Raw genomic sequence first — 21,607 nt, forward strand, 5'->3', positions numbered from 1 at the left:
AGACAAAAATAAGTACATTTTAGTTGTAGTAAATTTCTACTCATGAGCTGCTTTGGCATACACATAGGCATTATTTTAAGGTCATACTATATGTTCAAATGCTATTATGCTGGTAAAATAAACAGTAAACCCCCTCTTAGTAGTCAGTTAATTGAATAATAACTTGTTACAGTCTATTTTGACCTGGGAATTGTCAGTCAGTTATGGGTTTATATATGGGCTGTGTGGTTGTTCTTGAAGGATGTCAATTCAATTTTTAGTTATCAGTCTTTACTGGAAAATGTCACATCTCTGCCATCACTGCCATTTTCACAGTACATAATCATACTTAGGTTGGCAGTAATGTCTAGATTTTACACGATTCTTTCGCGTGAATGCACTAATCTGTGGAAAATAAAATACAGATATTTAAAAATGTAATTTATTTATGGTAGAAATCTTATGATGATTGAACTGATAGAAAGTTAATTTGCAACAATTTTACTTTCAAGCAAATATACCAAAACTTGTCCTGCTTTTTGCTGCTTTTACCTTTTTTGTATCACTGTAAACATACTATAACTACTAGCATTGAGAATTGGGATATTGTGATTTTGTTGAACTGTGTTTTTCCCCCATGATATTTAATAAATTATTAACTGTGAAAGTCACTTGCACATTAGTTGACAATGGAAATAATTGCTACTTGCAGCCTATATATACTGTTACATGATGGCAAAAACTCTTAGAGCTCACATGTGTGAATGGTACAGTGGAAGAACAAAGCATGCATATATGATATGCTGAAATCTATTTTTAAAGAGGATAACATATGAGTCAACTAATGAGTTTGTTTGTCTCTTTCAGCCTGTGAAACAGTGTCGTGTAATGAACAACAATAGAGGAAAACTCTTCCACTACAGGATCACTGTGTCTCCTCCCACCAACTTCCTGGTATGAATTTGTCTCTTTTGTCAAAATCCTAAAATTACAGAAATATACATTTGCGAGTTATGAAGTCGGTGCCATTAATCCGTTATTGCTCCAACAATCAAGTGCTGTATCTTTCCATATTCTCTTACTGCAGGATGTTGTAGCATTTTGAATTATGGATTATGGATTTTTCTACAGCATCATGGAAGCAGTAATTGCTGTATATATCGTATCATATATCATATATGCTGCTTTGTAAACGTGTGGCTAAAGCCTCCTGCCGTTTTGTGTTTTTGTTTCAGACTGACAGGCCGACGGTGATCGAGTATGATGACCACGAGTACCTGTTTGAAGGCTTTTCTCTTTTCTCCCACACTCCTCTCACCAGTGTAAGCTTGCTTTTGATTCAGCATCTGGTTATACAGCATGAATTTTACACCACAAAATGTCTGATAGTGTATGTCACTTTTTCCCATTTATGCCAGTTTTTTGTTTTTTTCTTTATTTGATGTCATTGTTATTTATTTATTAGCTTGCAGTACCTTCCACTTTGTGTTTCTTTTTGGTGCAGCTGTCATACAGATTTCTTTTTGGACTGCTTTACTCGAACGATTCACGTTAAACCTAACAAAGCTCAAGTTAAAAGTTTAGAGGGTTGCTTTCAACTTCTCTGTAAGCTTACAGTGCTCACAGACATTGTGACTGATTGTCATTTTCCATAAACACGTGCGTACTGTGCATAAACCAAGTATTTTACTGTGCATTATATCACCAATTTTTAACTGAAGAGCTTCAAAAGCACTTGCACACATAAGTGGTGAGGTGTGCTCTTGAAATAGCCATGTATTAAAAGAAGAAGGGACACCTGCACACTCTTCACTTGATGAATAAAGATGCTTTAATATATACATATACATAATATATACATTTCGGTCAAACACTTTCTTCGAATTTATATCAAAGCATCTTTTTTGGCAAGTGAAGACTGTGTCCCTTCGTTTTTAGTATGCAACTAATGATCTAAAATCTCATCTGAACTAATAATGTGATTGGTTTTATATGTGGGTGTGAAGGGTTTATCAGACATTTGGCATATTGTGTTGTGCTGTCTGTGTAAAGCACCCAGGTCCATGTTTCTTTTTAGTACCCCACTCTCAATACAGTACTTGGTGTGGCTAACCATCCTTCTTCTACATTTCTGTTAAGGAAACACATCTAATTTAGGCCAGAGGCTGAGTTAAAAGCCTCCTCTCTCCTCAAAAGTAACTTCAGACCGGCTTTTGGCTTCGGGTCGGCTTCTTTGTTGCCTGGACAAATTGCTATTCTCTCACTTTACTGACCTTGTCTCAGGGTCCTCTCTCACTTTTAAAGGCCCAGCTATGACTGTCAAACATTAGAGAGGTCATGACTTAAAAGGACCTTCTCCTTCTGTAGCCATTTCAGCTGTGTGCCTGACTTTTATCCCAAGGAGGAAGTTTAAAGGGATCGTGGGATCAATAGAGGACCACCAGACCCAGTTTCTTTAAAATGAGTTCAAAGTGTGTATATTTTTTGCTAATGTATGCGTGCTTGCATCCAGCAGTGTCAATGCGTCTGTTTAGATGGTGGTGGGCATCAAGATGAACACAAGATATGATACTAATAGTTATATAGTAAAAGTTATATCACTATATCTGTTACTGAAAACAGTTCAGACTGCAAGCCAAAATCTGATTTTTAACCAAATCTAGATTGGAAGAGATGGCTCTTATGAAGTCTGAACAATCATAAATCACATGAAATCCGATTTTTGCAAATCAGATCGAAACCACCTTTAGTTTCATATCGCATTTGGACAGACGTGTCTGAGTCTGAACAGCTCCAAACACTCAAATCGGTTTTGCCTGTCCGTGACGTGTCTCTACGTCTTTACGCTACGTCACTCTATGCGACACCAGACCCGCGCTTATTCGAGTTGTTGTTGTTAGCTGTTATCAATGGAGGCAATGGAGGACGTCGAAAACATCAGTCCTTGGACAGAGGACGAAACCAAATTCTTAATTAATCTTTTGGGAGATGGCTCCGTTCAAGCAAAGCTGTTGCTGTCGCAATTATATGACATCACAATGCAGTCTGAACGCAGCCAATCAGTCTTTTGAGTGCCTTGGGTAGTGGTGCTATAGTAGTGGTGAGACAAAGTAGCTGAATCAGTTTTGAGCATTCCTTTGTTTGAAATGTATCAGTATTCAACTTATCACAAGTGGAAATATCATGATATGTTGCAATATCGAAATATATATATTTTTTTGTCACACCCCTAGTATTTTACTGCATGTTTGAATAATAAACTACTTGGTCAATATCCTCCTAGCTTGAAAAGAGCCCAGAGGATTAGCCATGATTCGAACTGGATAATTTAAGCAGCCCTTGTTAAAAGCCAGGGTAAATGCTTCGTGGCAGTGTGGGGATTAGAAACCTCGGAGCGTAGTGATATTAGCCCCCTGCTAGTTAGCCGCTGGGATGGGCAAGAATGAATGTGGCTCCCAGGTTAATCTCTTAAAATGGACACCCGCGCTCTGACAACAAAGACCGTGTAACTAGGGAGATTAAACACAGAGGAGCAGGCTTATCTATTTAGCGAGATATGAGTTACTTAAATTTCATGAGTCGTGTGTGTGTGTGTGTGTGTGTGTGTGTGTGTGTGTGTGTGTGTGTGTGTGTGTGTGTGTGTGTGTGTGTGTGTGTGTGTGTGTGTGTGTGTGTTTTCAAGTTAGCCAAAGATTGTGCATTTTTATACATATTACAGTAAGTTACAGTGGGATTTCTGCAGCATACATACTGTTTCTATACCTGCATATGGTTGTATGTGCCATTTTGGGGATGAGCTCCACAGCATAGATGAGGTTTTAATGAGTTTCCTTGAAAAGCTGTAACCTCTGCCTAACGCCATGGTAATGAGTTGGCCCATTCTTTCTTCCTCTCGTCCTCTGTTCCTTTCATCATCACAGATTCCATTGTGCCGTGTGATCCGCTTCAACATAGATTACACCATTCACTTCATAGAGGAGATGGCACCGGAGGTCAGTAAAACCCCACTTTATCTCCCAGCTCTTTCTCTCCCCTTTCTCACCCCTTTGTTTTTATCTCAAACGGCAGAGTTTGAGCACAGCTGAGCCACACGTAACCCTCACACCTCAGTGCCTGGGTGAGCGAAGGTGCTAATCCTTTTAGAAGAGGGAAAAGAGATTCTTTTTAACCTGCAGAGGTTGATTATGTCGATAAGGTGGCTTATGCGATAAAGTTAGAGAACTAGATTTACTTATCAGTCATATCTACATTAAGGTACTTTGTGGCAGTATGTTTTTTATGCTCTGCTTGTACTGTATGCTCACACACGCTGCTATCAAACACTGTTCTCTTCTGTGCTCAGAACTACTGTATCCAAGGCCTGGAGTTGTTTGGCTCCTACTTGTTCCAGGACGTTCTTGAGCTGTATGACTGGAACTTGACAGGTAGGACACCAAGCCAGGTTGACCGCCTGTTCTGCTGTCAGGACTGTTCTTGTTCTGTTTTAATGGGAAAGTATAGCATCATGGCCGACCCTGCTGTCATTCTTTTGATATACATAGTAAGTTTGACATCAACAACAACAAAAAAAGAAATTCTCAGAGCCTTCGCTCTTTGCATTTGCCTTCACGACATTCGACGGTGAATATAGTTTGCTCAGTTGTTAGCACTGTTCCATGCTTAAATAACGGGACAACAAAACCATCTGCATGATAATGGAGCAAACACCATTCACTGATGAAGGCCACATGATGTTGCTGAAAGCTCTTGAGGTGGACTTTACATTATTATTGCATTTGAATATAACATTGATTATAATCAGAATTTTCTCATAAACAGGTTTGAAATCTATGAAAACCTGTAGTGTAATAAATAAACATGACATTTTTATTAACCTTTGTTTATGACACAATAAACAGGGTCCCTTTTATTCCAATATAATACACATGTCCTAGTAATAATTAGCAGTTGAAATGTGCAGAAAGCATCTCAGGTTTCTCCTCAGAGGCAGTACTGGCCAACATGTAATTATATTATTATGAATTTAATTATATTATTTAGCCCCCATAGTCATCATAGTGTGTGTGGTGTAATGAATTCTGATTAATAATTTTGATGAAGATGTCAAGCGACACAGTTGTGGTTATCATTTCACCTTTACACTCCAAATCTAACTTTTTATAATTACATTTTGTCCACTGCCCAAACAAGAAAAGAAGTCTCCTTTTTTTTTTCCCAGGCCCTGACTTTGACAACGATGTTTCGGGATGCCAGCGGTTCCATTTCATGCCCCGTTTTGTCCGATTCTTACCTGGTGAGGCTCTGAACAACTACACAGATCCTGTCCTGCTTAGCTTTCTGTCTCCCTCTGGTGGTCAGTTAAAACACCCAACAGAAAAGGAATATGGGGCTGCATGTTTCTACTAAAGTTTACTCTGAATGTTTCTGCATACGTTAACATTTGATGGAAATCTTGGAAGAAACATGAAAGGGTCACTGAGAACGTCTGTGCTGCTGTGTAACTGCATGGTGTTCATCTTTGCTACACATGATGGTGCTGGTGTACTATGATGTTGCCACAGTGTTTGTTATGACAGCCGTGCCACCTACCTTATTTCCATCAAAAAACAATTTCTCCCCTAGTTCTCCCAATTTAGCTGGTTACAAACACTTATCTGCCTCTTTTACAAAAGCACAAAAAAACCCTCTGTCCAATCCAATGTTTCTGATGTGATCTGTGAAGAGAAAGAGAGTGAGAGGAGACAAGGAGTTACAGTGAGAGCATGATGATGGTGTGTTTGAAAGTTACACAGAGAGTGTGTGGGTATGCATTTATTATTGTCTTACTGCATTTCCAATATTGAGTGGACAGTGGATTTCTGTGTGTCTGTCCATATGAACACTAGTCAAAGGAGGTCAACCAATTTTGCACAAGTGTCTATTAAACCGACTCTATTTGACCTGGTAGATTACATGCATGTGCTCGGGTGTAATTCTGTGGGCATGTATTTTTGTGTGTGCTCATCCCTGGTCGTGTAATGTTATTCCATCAACAAATCATTATGTGCCTTCACATATTGTGTAGTATTCGACCTTGCATCAGTGCCTCTGTTCATCTGTGTGTTTCCTGAACAAAACAACTGTGATGCATGGGGACATTTTCACAGTGTGTAATATTGGCTCAAAAACACAGTTACAGAGGTGAGGCCAGGTGAGATGCTGGTATAAAAACAAAGACTTTCTCCAATGGGCAATTTGTTTTTTTTTTTAAGCCAAGGATTTTGAACAGAGGAAGAATGCATTGTGGAAGCTCAGTGAAACATTTTCAAATATAAAAACAAATATGTTTGTTAAATTTTGCAGCCTTTGGCTATAAACACTGAAATGTTTGCATGTTTTTCCATTAACTACCAATCCCTGGTGAACATGCATTGTGGTAATCTTTTTATACTTCTTCCCATACATGCATACATGTGTGTTTATGCCTCTTTACATTTTGGTAGATGGTGGGAAGGAGGTGCTGTCTATGCATCAGGTGCTTCTCTACCTGCTGCGCAGCAGCAAGCCCCTGGTCCCTGAGGAGGAGATTGCAGACATGCTGCAGTGGGAGGAGCTGGAGTGGCAGAAATATGCGGAGGAGTGCAAGGGCATGATCGTCACCAACCCAGGCATGGTAAGGCCTCAGCGTCTCGGTTACAACAGGAGGTGGCCTTGTCTGCCGTTTCAAGGGCATTTGACGCCCCCAACCCCGACACCACAGGAATAAGGCTGTTCCTGTTAGCCTGTGACATGAGCAACTTCACCTATTATCCCCAAGGGCGTTTGCTGTCATCAACACTAGTCGGCCCGAAGCTTTTATGTTACAATGAAGTTGGTTAACCTTCTTGTCTTGCCCATATTTTAAAGGATGTACAGTAATTGTGTCTGAGTAAAGGTGAAAATGTCATTGCTAGCTAAAAGGTTGCATATGAACAGAGAATATGATTGCGTAACCTTTGGCGTGGGTGAGTTATTGAGTCAACTCCTCTTTCTGGCAGGACTGAATTGTTGCTGTCAGGGTTTCCACATAGGTGGGTGTTTTTAATAGTCTTTCATCCCTAGACTCAAGTTAAAGATTGGTCTGCCAGTCAAACAAAGTCTGTTTAAAAGGGTCATATATAAAGCTTTACCCTGCTTGGCGAAAAACAGAACTATTTGGGGCAATGTTCAATTACTCTGTCATTGTCCTTGTACCCTTTAATTATAATTACCGTAAAAAACGGTGTATAAGACGCACCTTTTAATGTAATATTTTTTCATTGAAAAGTAGGGTGCGTCTTATACACCAGTGTGTCCTATTCACCAGTAAAATACAGAGAGGTTGGATCTGGATATGAGTATAGGTATGTAAAGGGCCGTCCAAACTAAGAACAACAACTATAACTGTAATGATGATGATGTGAGCATCCACACTTATGAACTATAACGTCCTATTAAACAGCGGTGTCAAGCACACGCTACGTGCTCCAGCTATTTCGGCAGCTAATGAAAACTATTGATGACCCGTTAATGCTGTATGTTGTACGGAAAAATGATTGCGTGTTGATCAGAAGTATTTGGGGACACTATTCGCTGTGATGTTTCAGTATTTACAGACCAAACTGATGTTGAAGCGCAATGTGCAAAAGCATGACTCGGGTGCAGTAGTCTATTTGTGCACAGCAACAGCTCTGATGAACAGTTTTTGGACTTGAGTAAGCATACAGGTACAAACTGTATCAACTATGTATAGTTACTGTCTTCTTTTAAAAGGTTTAATTGAAACTCAGCCTAACCTGAACCCGGTCTGACTTAATATACTGTACTGGTCCAGTTCAGTTAAGCAAATCATTACCAGACCATTAACCATTAACCCGACACACTGTTTCAGGTGTAATATGTGTGTTTTGATTGTGTTTCAAATTAAAGTAAATTGAGAAAGTTTTGGAGTATAAACATATGTGTTTATAAATTAATAGTTACTGGTGCATTGAAGTTAACAAGTCTTTATTAGAAAAGCATTTTTCCCAGCATGACACCCCCAAAAATAGACTGCGTCTTATACAACGGTGTGACTTATACACCGTTTTTTTACGGTATAATTAACTTGTTTATTTAAACGTGGGTGAAATAAGATGAAAACAACAGTTTTGTTTAATTCCAGGCTTTGGAAACTGCTGAAATGTCTGAAAGATATTTTTCAGTTACTTCACATTTTTGTGAAACGTTTTTTATTGTGGATTTTTTTGTCCATGTCCATTTATGCCCATTGCAATTTCCCCGAGGCCAAAGTGTCTTATTATTTTTTTTCTTCCAACAAATTGTCCCATACTCAAAAATATTCATTATAACAAAGATATAAAACAGATAACAGCAGAAAGCATTGTTCATTTATCATAAGAGTGTTAATTTATCACAACAGTTGCTGATTATTTTTCTATTGATAGATTGTGTTTTCTGTGCCAATCAATTTGATCAAAACCTTCATGTTATGGCAGCAACATATGTTCAGGGAAGTATAGAATAAAAAAAACAAAACAATATCAATAAACTTAATATCAATAAAGTGCCCTTTTAGAGCTCCTTGGACCAGCTCAGGCATTACTTTCCTTTATTTTGTGGAAATCTCACTGTTGTATGTCAAGGTCACACATGCTACTCCAAATGAAAAGGTCTGATGCCAGTCAAACATGGTATACTCAAGTGATTATTTCACACAGTAGCAAAGTCGACAAATGAGGGCACAGATGTCATCAACCCGTAATCAGTTTTGCCGCGTTAAAGTATAGGCAAAGAACCAGCAGATGCTATTGTCCCAGTATATATAAATCAGCATTTACAATGTATTTGTGTCGGGATTATAAACAGGGCAATCATCAAGGCTTCCATCAAGCCAATCAAACCTGATTATGTTGCTTTAAAGACTAAATCAAAGTTGGCTGGTGACCTCTTGCTCTCAAATCAAAGTTTGTATGCAGACTGTGATGAGCGAGCACGGCTAATGTCAAGGTGAGCCCGAGCCTCGAGCCATCTGCCGTGCACCTCATCACGCCTTATGCTACAGCCCCTTCCTCTGATCTCGCAAAATGCCTGACAGGCTATCTGTGATTTGGGAGACAGCTGAGGACATGTTGCTTGTCAATCTCCTCCCTGATAAGAGCGTCAGAATTTGGCTCGCCATCTCTGACATCACTTTATCATTGTATGTGTGCTACAAGCTGAATCTGGGCCTCATCTCATTATATTCCTGTGACAGACGACCATCATGGCATCGGTTATTTGTTATTCCACATATTGGTAGCAGATGATTGAATGATGGCTGTCTTGTAGCTTTATTAATGTGTTTTTTACTGTAACACGATTCACTGTGCTGACTTCTTTCTGCCCTAGAAACCAAGCTCGGTGCGAATCGACCAACTGGACAGAGAACAGTTCAACCCAGAAGTCATCACCTTCCCCATAATTGTTCATTTTGGGATCCGGCCCGCTCAACTCAGCTACGCTGGAGACCCTCAGTAAGATCACTTGCATACATGCAGACACACACGCACATGCATAAATGTCGACCAGCCATCCAGGTACATATCTCTCCATATAGCTCCCACCTGCTGCGTAGCAGCTCTCTTGTTCCCTCCACTCTTATTCACCAGCGCTCTCCTAGGACACTGTGACGGCAATTTCCTTAGTGTTGTGCATCGAAGAGGATGAGAACGGCGTGTGTCAAAGTAGAGGAGAGATAGAATGATAGATGGAAAGGGCAATAGAAGGATGAGAAAACGAGTGGCATGACATTTTCACATGCGTCGTCACGGGTCCCAGGTTTCCTCTGGGTGCCTCCGCCGTGGGAGCTGCTGTGGTTTATGTCTCGTGAATAGTAATGCCACACACACGCCACAGGGCTGCAGTAGGGAATACAGTACTGTGCTGCTGCATAATTAACAAAAGCAGTGTATCAGATTATCAGAGCTGCTGTCTCCAAGGTGTTCAGAGAGATGTGACAACACAGCACCAAGCACCAATCACCAATCAAAAGTCAGTACACAACTTGATTTCTGCCCTCTTATTCTAAATTTAAACCTGTGGATTTCCTGTAGAACTTTAATATCTAGTTCCCATCATAACAGTCAGAAGGAGGAAAATGGAGGTGATGAAGATGCAAACAAGAGGATGATCATTAGGAAATGCATTTAGGCAGAACTAGTTTGCTTCCTCCCCCTGACTAATGTCCTATCCCCCCTGCCGCTACATTTAAGCTGCCTGTCCGCTGAGCACTTTCATCCCTGTGCACCCTGCTGCCATGTCAAACTTCTCAAAGCAGCAGACAACGATAAATTTATGGATGGACTGGGACATCATTAGCTGATGCAGAAACGAGTAGTAAGAGACCAGTGGAAAGGATTTCCTACCACTGCTAATGATGCATGTAGCGAGGGCAGGAATCGGTGTTGATTGCGGTGGCAGCAATGCCACAGAGAGGGAGCCTTGGACACAGCGATAGTATTTATTGGGTATACCCCAAGTCACTTAAACTGCATCAATCCTTTCCTTGCGTCTTAGTCCCTTCCTCCAAGGATGCATGGAGAAATGCAAGGAAACCATGCAAAGAGAGAGGAAATGGGGAAAAATACGTTTTTTAGAGAAATGCAACATCCGTCATGTGAAGCAACATTGGTTTCTGATGACAGTGGCAGCTGATCACAGCTGGATCAGCTGTCAGTTGGCTGGAACAACTTCACACAGAGCTTGCGTCTGCATACATGTGCACTATCCTAATACTAATAAAGGTGCATAGGTATCATTGCCAGAGCAGCAGTGTTTTCTTTCTGTTACATGTTTAACAAACACCTGCACATAAATAAAAACCGCCATTCTGTATTTATACTGTGTCCTGCTCAGAGGCAGAGGAACAATTTCTACTCTCAGAGTGCGTTTGTTATTTCATAATTATTTTCGTCTGACTTTTTTGATATTCTGATTGTGAATTTATCATTTTATTTAATAACTCAGTATATGGTTAGGGTGTCTTTTGAATACTGGAAATTATTTATTTGGCTAAATATTCAGGAAAAATGGGAATTATGTAACTCATTGATTGCAAAACTCAGGAATTTTCAGCCTCACATGTACCTGAATAGAAATGATGTGTTCTTGCTAACAGATAGACTCTCCCTGACTTTTATGTTGCCAATAATAACAGTTACTGGGGGTAATAACAGATCATGAAAAGAAAAAAAAAACGTTCTGATAAATGAAGAAAGTTATTAATGGTTCTTTAGCTGATCTGAAAACAGAATCAGAAAACAAATAAAATATAAAAGTTTGTTGTGATACTTTAGAAATTAATCTGTAATCTGTCTCCATTCAGTGGTCAGATCAGTTTGATAAACTGCAGCGTTCAGTCAGTAACTGATATCCAGTAAGGGGAGCATGTCAGCCGTTAAAAGACTTCTGTGAAAGCTCTCGTGTATTCTTTCTCATGGCACCTCAGGTATCCCTCCTCAATCCTTGATCCTCAGAGCAGAAATACTTCTGGTTCAATTAAGGAGCAAGGAAAGATTAAGTAAGGGACTTTGCATATATCCATTAACTCAGGAGACTGAAGAAACTGTGTTGTCCTCTTTTCTTTACATTGCCCACTGGATACATTTGTGTTTAGCACTGCCACTCTTGCTTCTTCATCTTCTCCATCACAACTGCTGAGGCAAGAATGACGACATGTCAGAGGTCAGGGAATGTAATGAAAAGAGAGCTAGATGGAAAGATGGCACATGACAAAATCAAGTGTAAGAGAGATATGAAAAGAAAAGAAGAAGAGGGGACATAGAGGACGTGTGTTTGAATAATCCCCAGCTACAATCTCTTTTTCATATAAAGTTCCTCACAGCAATGTTACTGAGTTTGACCTAGTAACATTTCTTAAACACTTCCAATGCAGCTTAAGTTGGAATTGAATGCTGTCACGTTTATAACTTATTCACACATGCTCACTTTGATTCAAAGAGGCATGCTCTCTATTGTCTCTTTTTAAATCGGAATCTTCTGGACATGTTAGCTTTGAGCACATCATTTATATACTCAGCTTTGATTGGGCAGTTTTTTTTTCTTCTAACATTGCTACTATGCTGGCATACAACAAAGTATTTCATTTCCCTAGTGATGTATTCTTTCTCTTATTAGTGTTCAGGTAACTTGCTAAAGTTATATCTTAGAGAATGGTGAAGCCATTGATCTGCTTTTCCTCCATTTAGTTAAATTATATCATAGTTACTGTATATGTTACAGAAAACAATTATGTGTCTCAGTTTCATCCGTTTAAATATCATTTATTACGTACAATAAACAATTATGCTGTGAATTGGCCAATTTTAAGGTATAGTGGAGACTGCAATGTAGCCATAGTCTATCAAAATGTGTTTTTAATTCCATTTTCTTTGGACAGTTTCTATAATTTTCAGCTTTACAGTTTTAAATGACATTATTTAGAGGATCAATAATCATCACAAATTAGGCTATTCCCACGCAGCATATGAGCAAAGTATAATTAAAAGAGTCACCTCCAAACATTTCGTCATTTTAAAATCAGTTTCAGGCATCAGAGCCATGAATTCAGCTTTATTATTTAATTTATTTCAATTGGTCATTTATATCATTACATCAATCCTGAGTTTTAGAACTGATTTTAAGATTTTACTGCTTGTTGCCTGCTACAGCGTTGAATCAGCAGGCTCCGGCTTATATTTGTGATCTGCTAACTCCTTATCAGCCTGATCACTGCTTGAGATCCTCCAGCAGGGCCCTACTAGTGGTTAGCCTACACATTTAATCATTTCATTTTAAAACTGAGGTCAAATGCTCATTTTTGTTTTGAGGAATAATTTGTATAGATAGCTCATCAGCATTACAGCAAACTACATTTTTCCACCGTCAGAGCATGGGGTAACAAACTCATCCTGGTGTGATTGGATTGGAATATAATGCCTTTAAAAGTTCAAAATGTTCTTTAATTTTTTGCCAAAATATTGAAAAGTGTGATAATTTCCTATCAGTGAGATACATTAAAAGTAAAAGTTTGGACACCCCTTGACAAATAATGTATTTCGTTGATTCTCTAGGATATGGAAAAAAAAACAAAAGTATTTATTTTTATTGCATAGGTACTTTTTTTGTCATGAATCAAAATAATAAAAAATAAACTAAACATCCTTGTGGCATGTGCAAAAGTTTGGGCACCCTACATAGTCAGTACATAGTAACAACCCCTCTGATAGGTATCACAACTTGCAATGCCTTTTGTAGCTAGGTTAAAGTCTTTCCTTGCATCTTGCATGCACCCCTCTTTTAAAATCTACCCACAGATTTTCAATTATGTTTAAGTCAGACTTCAGGTCCATTCCAAAACCTGCAGTTTGCATCTCTTGAGGGTAGTCGATGGTGGATTTCAAAGTATGTTGAGGACCATTATCCTGTTGTAGAAGCCCTCCTCTTTTCAGCTTCAGGCTTTTTGTTTTGTTTTATAGATGTTTACGATGTGATGTTTGCTTCCAGAATTTGCTGGTATTTAGTGGAATCCATTCTTCCCTCTTCCCGTGCAGTGTTTCATGAGCCACTTGCTGTAACAAAATCCCAAAGCATGGTAGTTCCAGCCCCATGCTTAACAGCTGGCAAGATGTTTTTCATGAAATGCTGCTCCTTTTTTTCTCTAAATATACCTTTGCTGATGCGTCTAAAGAGTTCTATTTTAATTTTATCAGTCCAAAGCACTTGTTTCCAAATGCATCAGGCCTCTGTAGATTGATCTGTAGAAGGGGGTAGATAGATCTGTACATTTTATGATGAGGAGGCAGGTGAGTTTTTCTCTTTTACGGACTTTTCCATGAATGTCTTGTTTGTGCATGCAACACCACTCCTGAGTCTGATAAATCTTCCTGCAGGTTTTTTGCAGTCAGGTGGGAGTTTTGATTTGCCTTTTTGACCAGCATTCGAGCAGTTCTCTTCAAGACAGTTGCCTAAAACTGCCAATTCTTAATACATTTCACACTGTGGAAACTGCAACCTAACAATGCTTTACTAGCTTCTTGTAGCCTTCTGCTGCATTGTGGGCATTAAAAACTTCAATTTTCAGAGTTTTACACAGCTGCTTAGAGGAACTCATGGTTGCTGAGTGTTCGTACGAGGTTTGAAGAGTCAGAGTATTTGTAAAGCTTGAAAGTGGCAACAACTGACATTTTCTAATGACAATGGTTGACATATCTCAGGCCTAACAGGCTGATAAAGGTATGAGACCCTTTAAAAATAATCTGAGACTTTGGAACACTTAGGGTGCCCAAATGTTTACACGTGCCACAATGATTTTTTCATTTTTTTTAATAATTTCTTTCAATTCAGACAAAAAGTATCTATGCATTAATTTTTGCTGAACATATGGTGTTTATGTTCCATATCCAAGAGAAGTGGAGTTCAACTGAAAATTGTATTTGTAGAGGGATGCCCAAACTTTTGCATACAACCACAGGAGGAGAATGCAGAAATCCACTGGAAATTCCCACCAGGTGTTTAAATGTGTGTGTTAATAATTGGAGGTTAACAGCATCGACTGCTGCACTAAGGTCCAATAGAACCAAAATCGAGCACTCTTCAGCATCTGCAGCCATTAGCATATTTATTGAGCTTTTTCAGTGGAGTATCATTTCCGAAAACGAGATTGATATTCGTCAAACACCATGTGCAAATCCAGTGTTTGAACAGGTTGCTTTTCAACAACCTTTTCTAAAATTTTGGACAAGATACTCATCAAATAAAATACATTTGTATTCACTGTCAAACAAATCCTTAGAGCCAAAAAGTTCAATATTCATCCCACGTGTAAAAACTAGGTCCAAAGTGTGCACTCCTGTGTATGTACAACCAAATTCATGTTGTATAAAATTGCAGGACTCAGTGCGATTGAGAAATTCGGAGGCGATATAACACATGGATTCTAGTCTTAATACGAAGACTAAAAGGTGTGAGGTGCTCAGCTACCCAGCCTGTTGGGTTGGACTGTGACAGTCCTGAACAGGGAGAAATGATCCAAAAACAGATTAAAATTGTCAATAAAACCTATATTGTGAGCTCTGCAGGTAGACTGGGCCAAGTGTGGAGGCTGCGGATTCTGCTGAAATGCCCTGCTCCGTGGGCCAATGTTGGGACAGGACTGGAAATGAAAACAGACTTTCGCAAGTTCTTAAAAAGTTATAAAAGGTTATTGAATCATTTTTGGTCAGCTCAGACTGATGACAAGCTGCATCATTTGTCCCCATATGAACAATTACTCATTTGGCAGAAGATGGTAGTGAGCGCAGCAGTCCTGGGAGCTTATCCAGGATCTCAGCGACCGTGACTCCAGGGAAGCTGTACTGTAAAAAAAGGATATTCCTCATGGGATCTCCAACTATTAATGTGGTCAAGATCTTAAAAGGGAAAGAAGAGGTCATTTCTCAAGATGAGTCTCGTTGATTTGGCTTCCCAGTAGAATGCTGAGGCACCTGAACACTGCTAACCACTAGTGGTGAAGAAGCTGCAGTGTCAGCAGACTGCTGTTTTCAGATCCGGACGAGTCAGAACTATAGGAACACCAGCTAGGTGGACCGTAGTGTAGTCAGACAGGGTTGAGTAGTGGTTTGAAAGGCTAAGGCGACTTGGTGAGGCAGCCCAGTCTGAGTATCTACTGCCCCGCGGACCACTAGAATGATGTTGCGCAGGACAAATGAGGGTCTCATCAATGTCTCACTGAGGGTGGTAATCCATCTGGACTGCTCAGTAGCCACGCCCATGAAGTTGGACAAAAGAGTGTCTTTCTTCTGCAATTCATTAGAAACCTGTCAAATACCCTCCTTAATTTCAGAAATCTTTTTGTCTCCTTTCTATAGTAACACATTCTCCTCATAGGGCATAGTTGAGTTAGTTAGCTTAGCCGTCAGGGTAAAAACAAGCTTGACCAAGCAAGTAACTGGATAAAGTATGCACAGTGTATTGCAAGTGGATTTCTTCCCAAACTGTTCACAGGCGTAGGGTGTTCTGCAGTCAGCTTCTCACAGTTAGGATTCCTTCAGTATTCATCATTCTAGAGGTTTTTCTCCTGGAGTCAAATTATCCACCTAGGTCTCCTCCTCTTCAAGACTACTGGACCCAGTGACCAAAACCAGCAACAACACTGATCAAAGAAGTTTCACAAATTCTGTGTTTGTTTGACACTGTTCAGTAGACAGTGGATGACTGGGAGCAGAGTGCCGTCATCACGGCTATGAACAGTAATTGAAAAAACACTTAAAATCCATGTCCGATGACTAAAATCCATTGTCCGGCTAAAAGATGTGGTTAAAAATGACTAAGACCAAAAAAATGTTGCGCGAAAATGTGGCCCAAAACTGGATTAAAAGTCAATTTCTGACAGAACTTCTGGTGGGCAACACAGACACTGATGCATGCGAAGTAAGCAGTCAGTCATTCTTCAGTTCATCATGAGTGCAATAATTATTTTCCAACTCACTGCTGTGCTTTGCGACTTTCAGCTGCCTCTTGTGCCAAACATTGTGAACATTGCAGTGCTCTCTATAATGGTCTTATCATATCTAAATATAGTCATTACAGAACATGAATATACTGTATACTTGAGTGCTAAAAAGCTGTTACTTTTACAGATAGATTAAGCCAGCGATATTTCAGATTCTGTGTCTGTAAAGGACTAGAGATAGAAACAAGGATAGAGTGGGATGGAAAGAACAAGGCAACATATGCTAATGAAAGCATGTGCAGGGAGTGGCGAGAGCTGCGGCAGTGCTACCCCGAGAGCACACAGCGGATCTGTGGAAAGGTCATTGGTGCGGATTGGGGACGAGGGGGCCTCCCAGGCTGGATAGACTTTCACCCTCTCTCACTGTCTCGCTCTTCTTCTTCCTCTCTCTGTCTCTCGTCTGCTCTGTCTGCCTCAGTGCGGAGGTGGTGGTGAGCTGATAATCGGGGCGGTAAAGCCGTCTCATTCCCTCGTCTCAGTCTCTAATGAAGTCCCAACTATTAAAGCTCTATAATTCTTCTATTCCACAGCAAAACCCCCCACCTGCACCCCCTCCTTCATCCCCTCTCTCTTTTTTTCTTTCTTTATGCCTCTCTCCCTTTCTCTCTGTCAATGCACCACCCTATCCCGCAAACCTCGGCACCTTACCCCTCCATCCCACCAATCATAATTGAATAACTCTGGGTAAATGAGGAGAAAGTCTCCTGAATGAGAGCAGAACGGTCACACTCGGCCCTCAGTGCATCAATCAGGAGGTCTGATTGAAAAGAGAGAGAGAGAGAGGGAGATGAAGGGGGAGAAAGGGGAGGTGGTTAGTGTGGTGGCTACATGTCACCTTGCCGATAACTCCCTGCCTCTTTTCAGATGCAAATGAGAGCAAAGACAATGGGGTTTTATAGAAAATGAGAATAAGGAGGTTGTGAGATAGCTCTGGAGCCATGTGTCAGAGCTGCTCAATGTTTCATGACTTACAGCTTTTTACCAGAAAGGAAAATATGGTGAACTGCAAATTGTCAGTCAGTTAGCCTCTGCGTGTGTGTGTGAGAGAACCTCTGCTCACAGTTCAAATGGTGGACATCTGAAACACAGAGAATCTTCTGTGTCCACTGCCCTCACACACAAGCAACTAATGCAATAAAGGCCGCAGGCAACTGTTAAATTATATTTAATATCAGGCAGGCTGCAGATGAAATATTGATGTGTTGTTCTAGTGCAGAAGAGTGAGCGGGAGACAGCCTGACGTCTCCTTATTTACTGTTGGCAGGTACCAGAAGCTGTGGAAGAGCTATGTCAAACTACGCCACCTGCTGGCCAACAGCCCCAAGGTCAAGCAGATTGACAAGCAGAAGTTGACACAGAGAGAGGTGGGTAAAAGAAAACAAAACACACTGATATATATATTTTTTGTTTCAGCATATTTTCTTTGTCACACACACACACGTTTTATTGTTTCATCCACAAACATTATCAACTCGTAATTTCCCATGAATGTGCTGCAGTGAGCTTTCAATTGAAATAATTTGGAAGCTCAGTTCAGGCAGATGCAGAATTAAAGTGTTTGCTGAGACATTGGAGCTCTTGCACGCTGTGCAGAAATAAGAAATTCACAGCCATTAATAAATTAAAAAAAAGAACTACTACTATTATCCCTGCTGCGTGCATTGATTTAAATGCTAATTATCTGGAACTTGCTGCTGGTAATCAGAGTTGTTCCCTGAAAGTAATAGGGATACAAACAAAAGTGACACAGCTAAAACATAACATTTTTAAAATCTTTGTTAAGTTTCAATTTCATGCCTTTGTTTTTGTTTAACCGCAATAGAAGAATATTTCAATTTTGCTTTCAGCGCCTTACCTTGGAAAAATATTCATTTTCTCAGTGGTACCATGTAAGTAAGATGTGTTATATAATTGCTGACATGCTTCCTTTCAAATAATGATATTTGAGGTTATGTGTTGGTAAACAATTATTTCAGTTAAGTGATTTGTTTGGAGTATCTACTGTGTCAGCAGTCATCTCCCTGTCATTATCACCAAACAAACTCAATTTAAAATTATTATATTAACTGGAGAAAAAATAGAATAATTATATTTTGACAATAGGTGTAAATGTAGAGATTTGGAACTTCTTGGCCTTTGCCTTACACAGATTGCAACACCTGTAAATATTCTTGATTTCTCTCCTTCACCATCCCTTAAATGAATTCTTGTTGCACTTTTAGCTCAAAGGTATGTCAAGTATGTTATATGTATTCTTTCATGTTTATTTAAAGTCTTGTCTGTAGGTCAAATATAAATGCTTTGCTTACATATAGGTGTGAAAGCATTGGTAGCAACTTTCTTAAATTATTAATGCACACTATAGATGAATTTACACCTCAGAATAAAATGGCAAGGACTGCTCTCTGCAGTTCTCTGTGAAGGTCAAACCACCACAAAAGGCCGAGAATGGAAAAGGTTTAGGTTTGGTGAAGTAATGACCGTGTCTCCACAGACTCACCAGGTGTAGGTACTGTGTGTGGCCTGTAGTAGCTGAGTACAGTCCATGTACTCTGTCCCACCATATCTCTCCCATAGGGACTGCTGTAACTTCTCTGCAGTAGATACAACTTTCACCTCTCTCTAAGTCTTTGAGTGTGCTTCAGATCCAGTCTCTTCCTTTGGTCTGTTTGATACACTCTTAACCAATAATGAGCAAGAACTCCAAGCTCAATTAGCTTGTTTCCCAGGTAGCTCTGCAGAGCTGTCTGGCTAACAGGCCCTGACAATCCTACTGTCAACCTGCACTGGAGCAATTAGTGAACCCAAACACATGCACACTCACACACTGGGTCCATCAAGCTCCACCACAAACATTAGCCATGTCAGTGTCTCTTTACTGCAGTGGCAGTGTGGCATCAGGGCTTATTTAATGCCTGAGGGAACACTGAAGCTTCCTGTGTAAATGCTCTTTCAGTAAAAGACTAAACGTCTTCTCCTCTGATAGGTATTTTCTGCCATTAAGAATCACCCTGCCAGAGGTGTTCACAGCAATGCTGTGCTTCTCGAACTGGCTCTTTGATACCTCTGTGCTCAGTCTGCAGTCCACAGGGCTACAGGGAAACCAGAGGTGTGTGCCTTGGCGAGAACTGGCCTTCACACCAGGGTGCACGCCTCTGCACCCATGCAACAAGCGCATTGGAAGGTTGTTTATTTGTGTGTGTGTGAACATTGTGTGGCATTGAGCACATTCAGACTTTGTGCATTGCCCAGATGGATTTTGTGTGAGATCCTCAGCCAAACATTCGCATAAATTGATATTGTCATCAGAAAATACTTGTGACTCATGTTTTGGCTGTTTCACAAGATCTGTTGACATGTTCATTGTTTCTTGTTAACTGTCTACACACAATAAACAGTAATGGCAAGGTGAAACTGTGACATAAGACTGTTTTGTAACTGTACTGAAAATGAAAGAACAGAAGTATGTTACTTTATTATCACATATCTCTAATTTGAATAAGTATTCATGCCCAAGTCAGTACTGTGAATGCAGTTTAGAGTCTTCTCTATCAGCTCAGCATATGTGGATTTGGGGATTTGCTGCTGATTCTTCTTTGCAGATTTGGCCAAGCTCTGCCGAGTTGTATGAGGAGCATCTTTTAAAAGCGATCTTCAACTCATTCCACAGATTTTCCATTGGTTATAAGTCTTTGCTTCAGCCGGGCCACACATGAATTTAACATAATTTTTCACAGTTTATTCCAGTGTTGATTGGGGTGTTTTTTTAAGGATCACTCTGCTGTTTGGACATACATTATTTAGCAATTTGGGGATTTTGGCAGTTAAACCTGTTTCCTCATTTTATTCTTGGTGTAACTCTAAGCATCCTTCCAGCTTAGATATCAAGAATAAAATGAATGTCACTGTAGGAAAAATTGTCTATGAACAAGTATTTTGTGCATGTGTGTTTTGCTATGACAGAATTAACACAGCACTCAAAAGGTTTGTTCAAACTGTTAGGTGTTATAGGAATAATGATGGAATCATTGGAATCAAAAGGTTTTATCTCAGTGGGGAGTATTGAACAAATGTGTTTGCACAGCTGACGTTTTTACATTAAATTACATTTAGTTGGCGAGTGCCTCTGTGCAGCCTCAACCTAAGAAATGCTCATTCAGCCTCCACAGCAATAGCCAAATTTTACCAAAAAAATTAAAAGTGCTTGTCTCCCACATAAAGAACATTTTGGCCTAAGCCTTATCCAAGAGGAAAGATCAAGTGTGTAATAAAAAGCACTAAGAGTCATCCTGTGTAAACCATGAATAACAGCTGCAAATTTCCTGAAAATCTGACCGTTAGTGTCTGGAGACCTTTTCCTGGACCAAATACAACTACATCTGCAAAGCAAATGGACTGTACTATAACAGATATACAGATGTAGAATTTCCGACATAGGGTTTGACCTCAACCTGATCCAAAACACAAACACTCCCCTGGATAAGAGGAGGCAATGATAAAAGTCAAATGTACCGTGACACATCTGTTTGACCAGCAGAAAGTTAGTTTGTTCCAAGAGACGTATGCATCCCTACCTCCTCTTTCTGGTTAATTATTTACTTTTTGTACTTCTAGCCATTCCCTAACCCTGTAGAAAGCCCTGCATAATAAAGTATTTACATATCATTTGCACTTCTCTGTGATTACTGCTTTCCATATACAGTGGCTGGCTGTCCATGGAAAGATTTGTTGTGTGTGGTAGCGCATGCATGTGTTTGCGCGTGGGCGAGCATGTTCACTTTGATGCACAGTTCAAAGTAGGATGGCATTATTTATTCATGCCTTTGTTGTTCTTATTTCCTCTGCGAGTCAGAAATTCCTGGCGTTCCATTTTAGGCAGATCACGGCGAACTCGGAGTCGATAGCGTCACAGTTGAATGAAACATTTGAGTGCACTCTCACATTTAGGAGGTGCAGTCTGTCAATACATCTTCCATCTTGGTTATTTGTAGGACCCTCTTGTCTCAGAGTCAACACCCCCAACCCCCCTCCCTCCATCACTGAATTTCCAGCTATTTGTTGAGAGCTGACATGATGCTG

The 21,607-nt window shown here is 39.9% G+C and overlaps 1 protein-coding gene across 2 annotated transcripts in view; it reads left to right on the forward strand.

The window, feature by feature from the left end:
• drosha (drosha ribonuclease III) overlaps positions 1 to 21,607 on the forward strand; it is a 94,457-nt gene that overhangs the window by 8,295 nt on the left and 64,555 nt on the right. For both annotated transcript variants that reach the window (XM_062441527.1, XM_062441528.1), the window contains exons 8-15: positions 847 to 933; positions 1,215 to 1,301; positions 3,900 to 3,971; positions 4,322 to 4,403; positions 5,198 to 5,272; positions 6,462 to 6,631; positions 9,367 to 9,491; positions 17,793 to 17,892. In XM_062441527.1, the coding sequence (XP_062297511.1) occupies positions 847 to 933; positions 1,215 to 1,301; positions 3,900 to 3,971; positions 4,322 to 4,403; positions 5,198 to 5,272; positions 6,462 to 6,631; positions 9,367 to 9,491; positions 17,793 to 17,892 (798 nt within the window). The remainder of the gene's footprint in view (positions 1 to 846; positions 934 to 1,214; positions 1,302 to 3,899; positions 3,972 to 4,321; positions 4,404 to 5,197; positions 5,273 to 6,461; positions 6,632 to 9,366; positions 9,492 to 17,792; positions 17,893 to 21,607) is intronic.

This window comes from Scomber scombrus, chromosome 20 (genome assembly GCF_963691925.1).
Source record: "Scomber scombrus chromosome 20, fScoSco1.1, whole genome shotgun sequence".
Taxonomy (NCBI): Eukaryota; Metazoa; Chordata; class Actinopteri; order Scombriformes; family Scombridae; genus Scomber; species Scomber scombrus.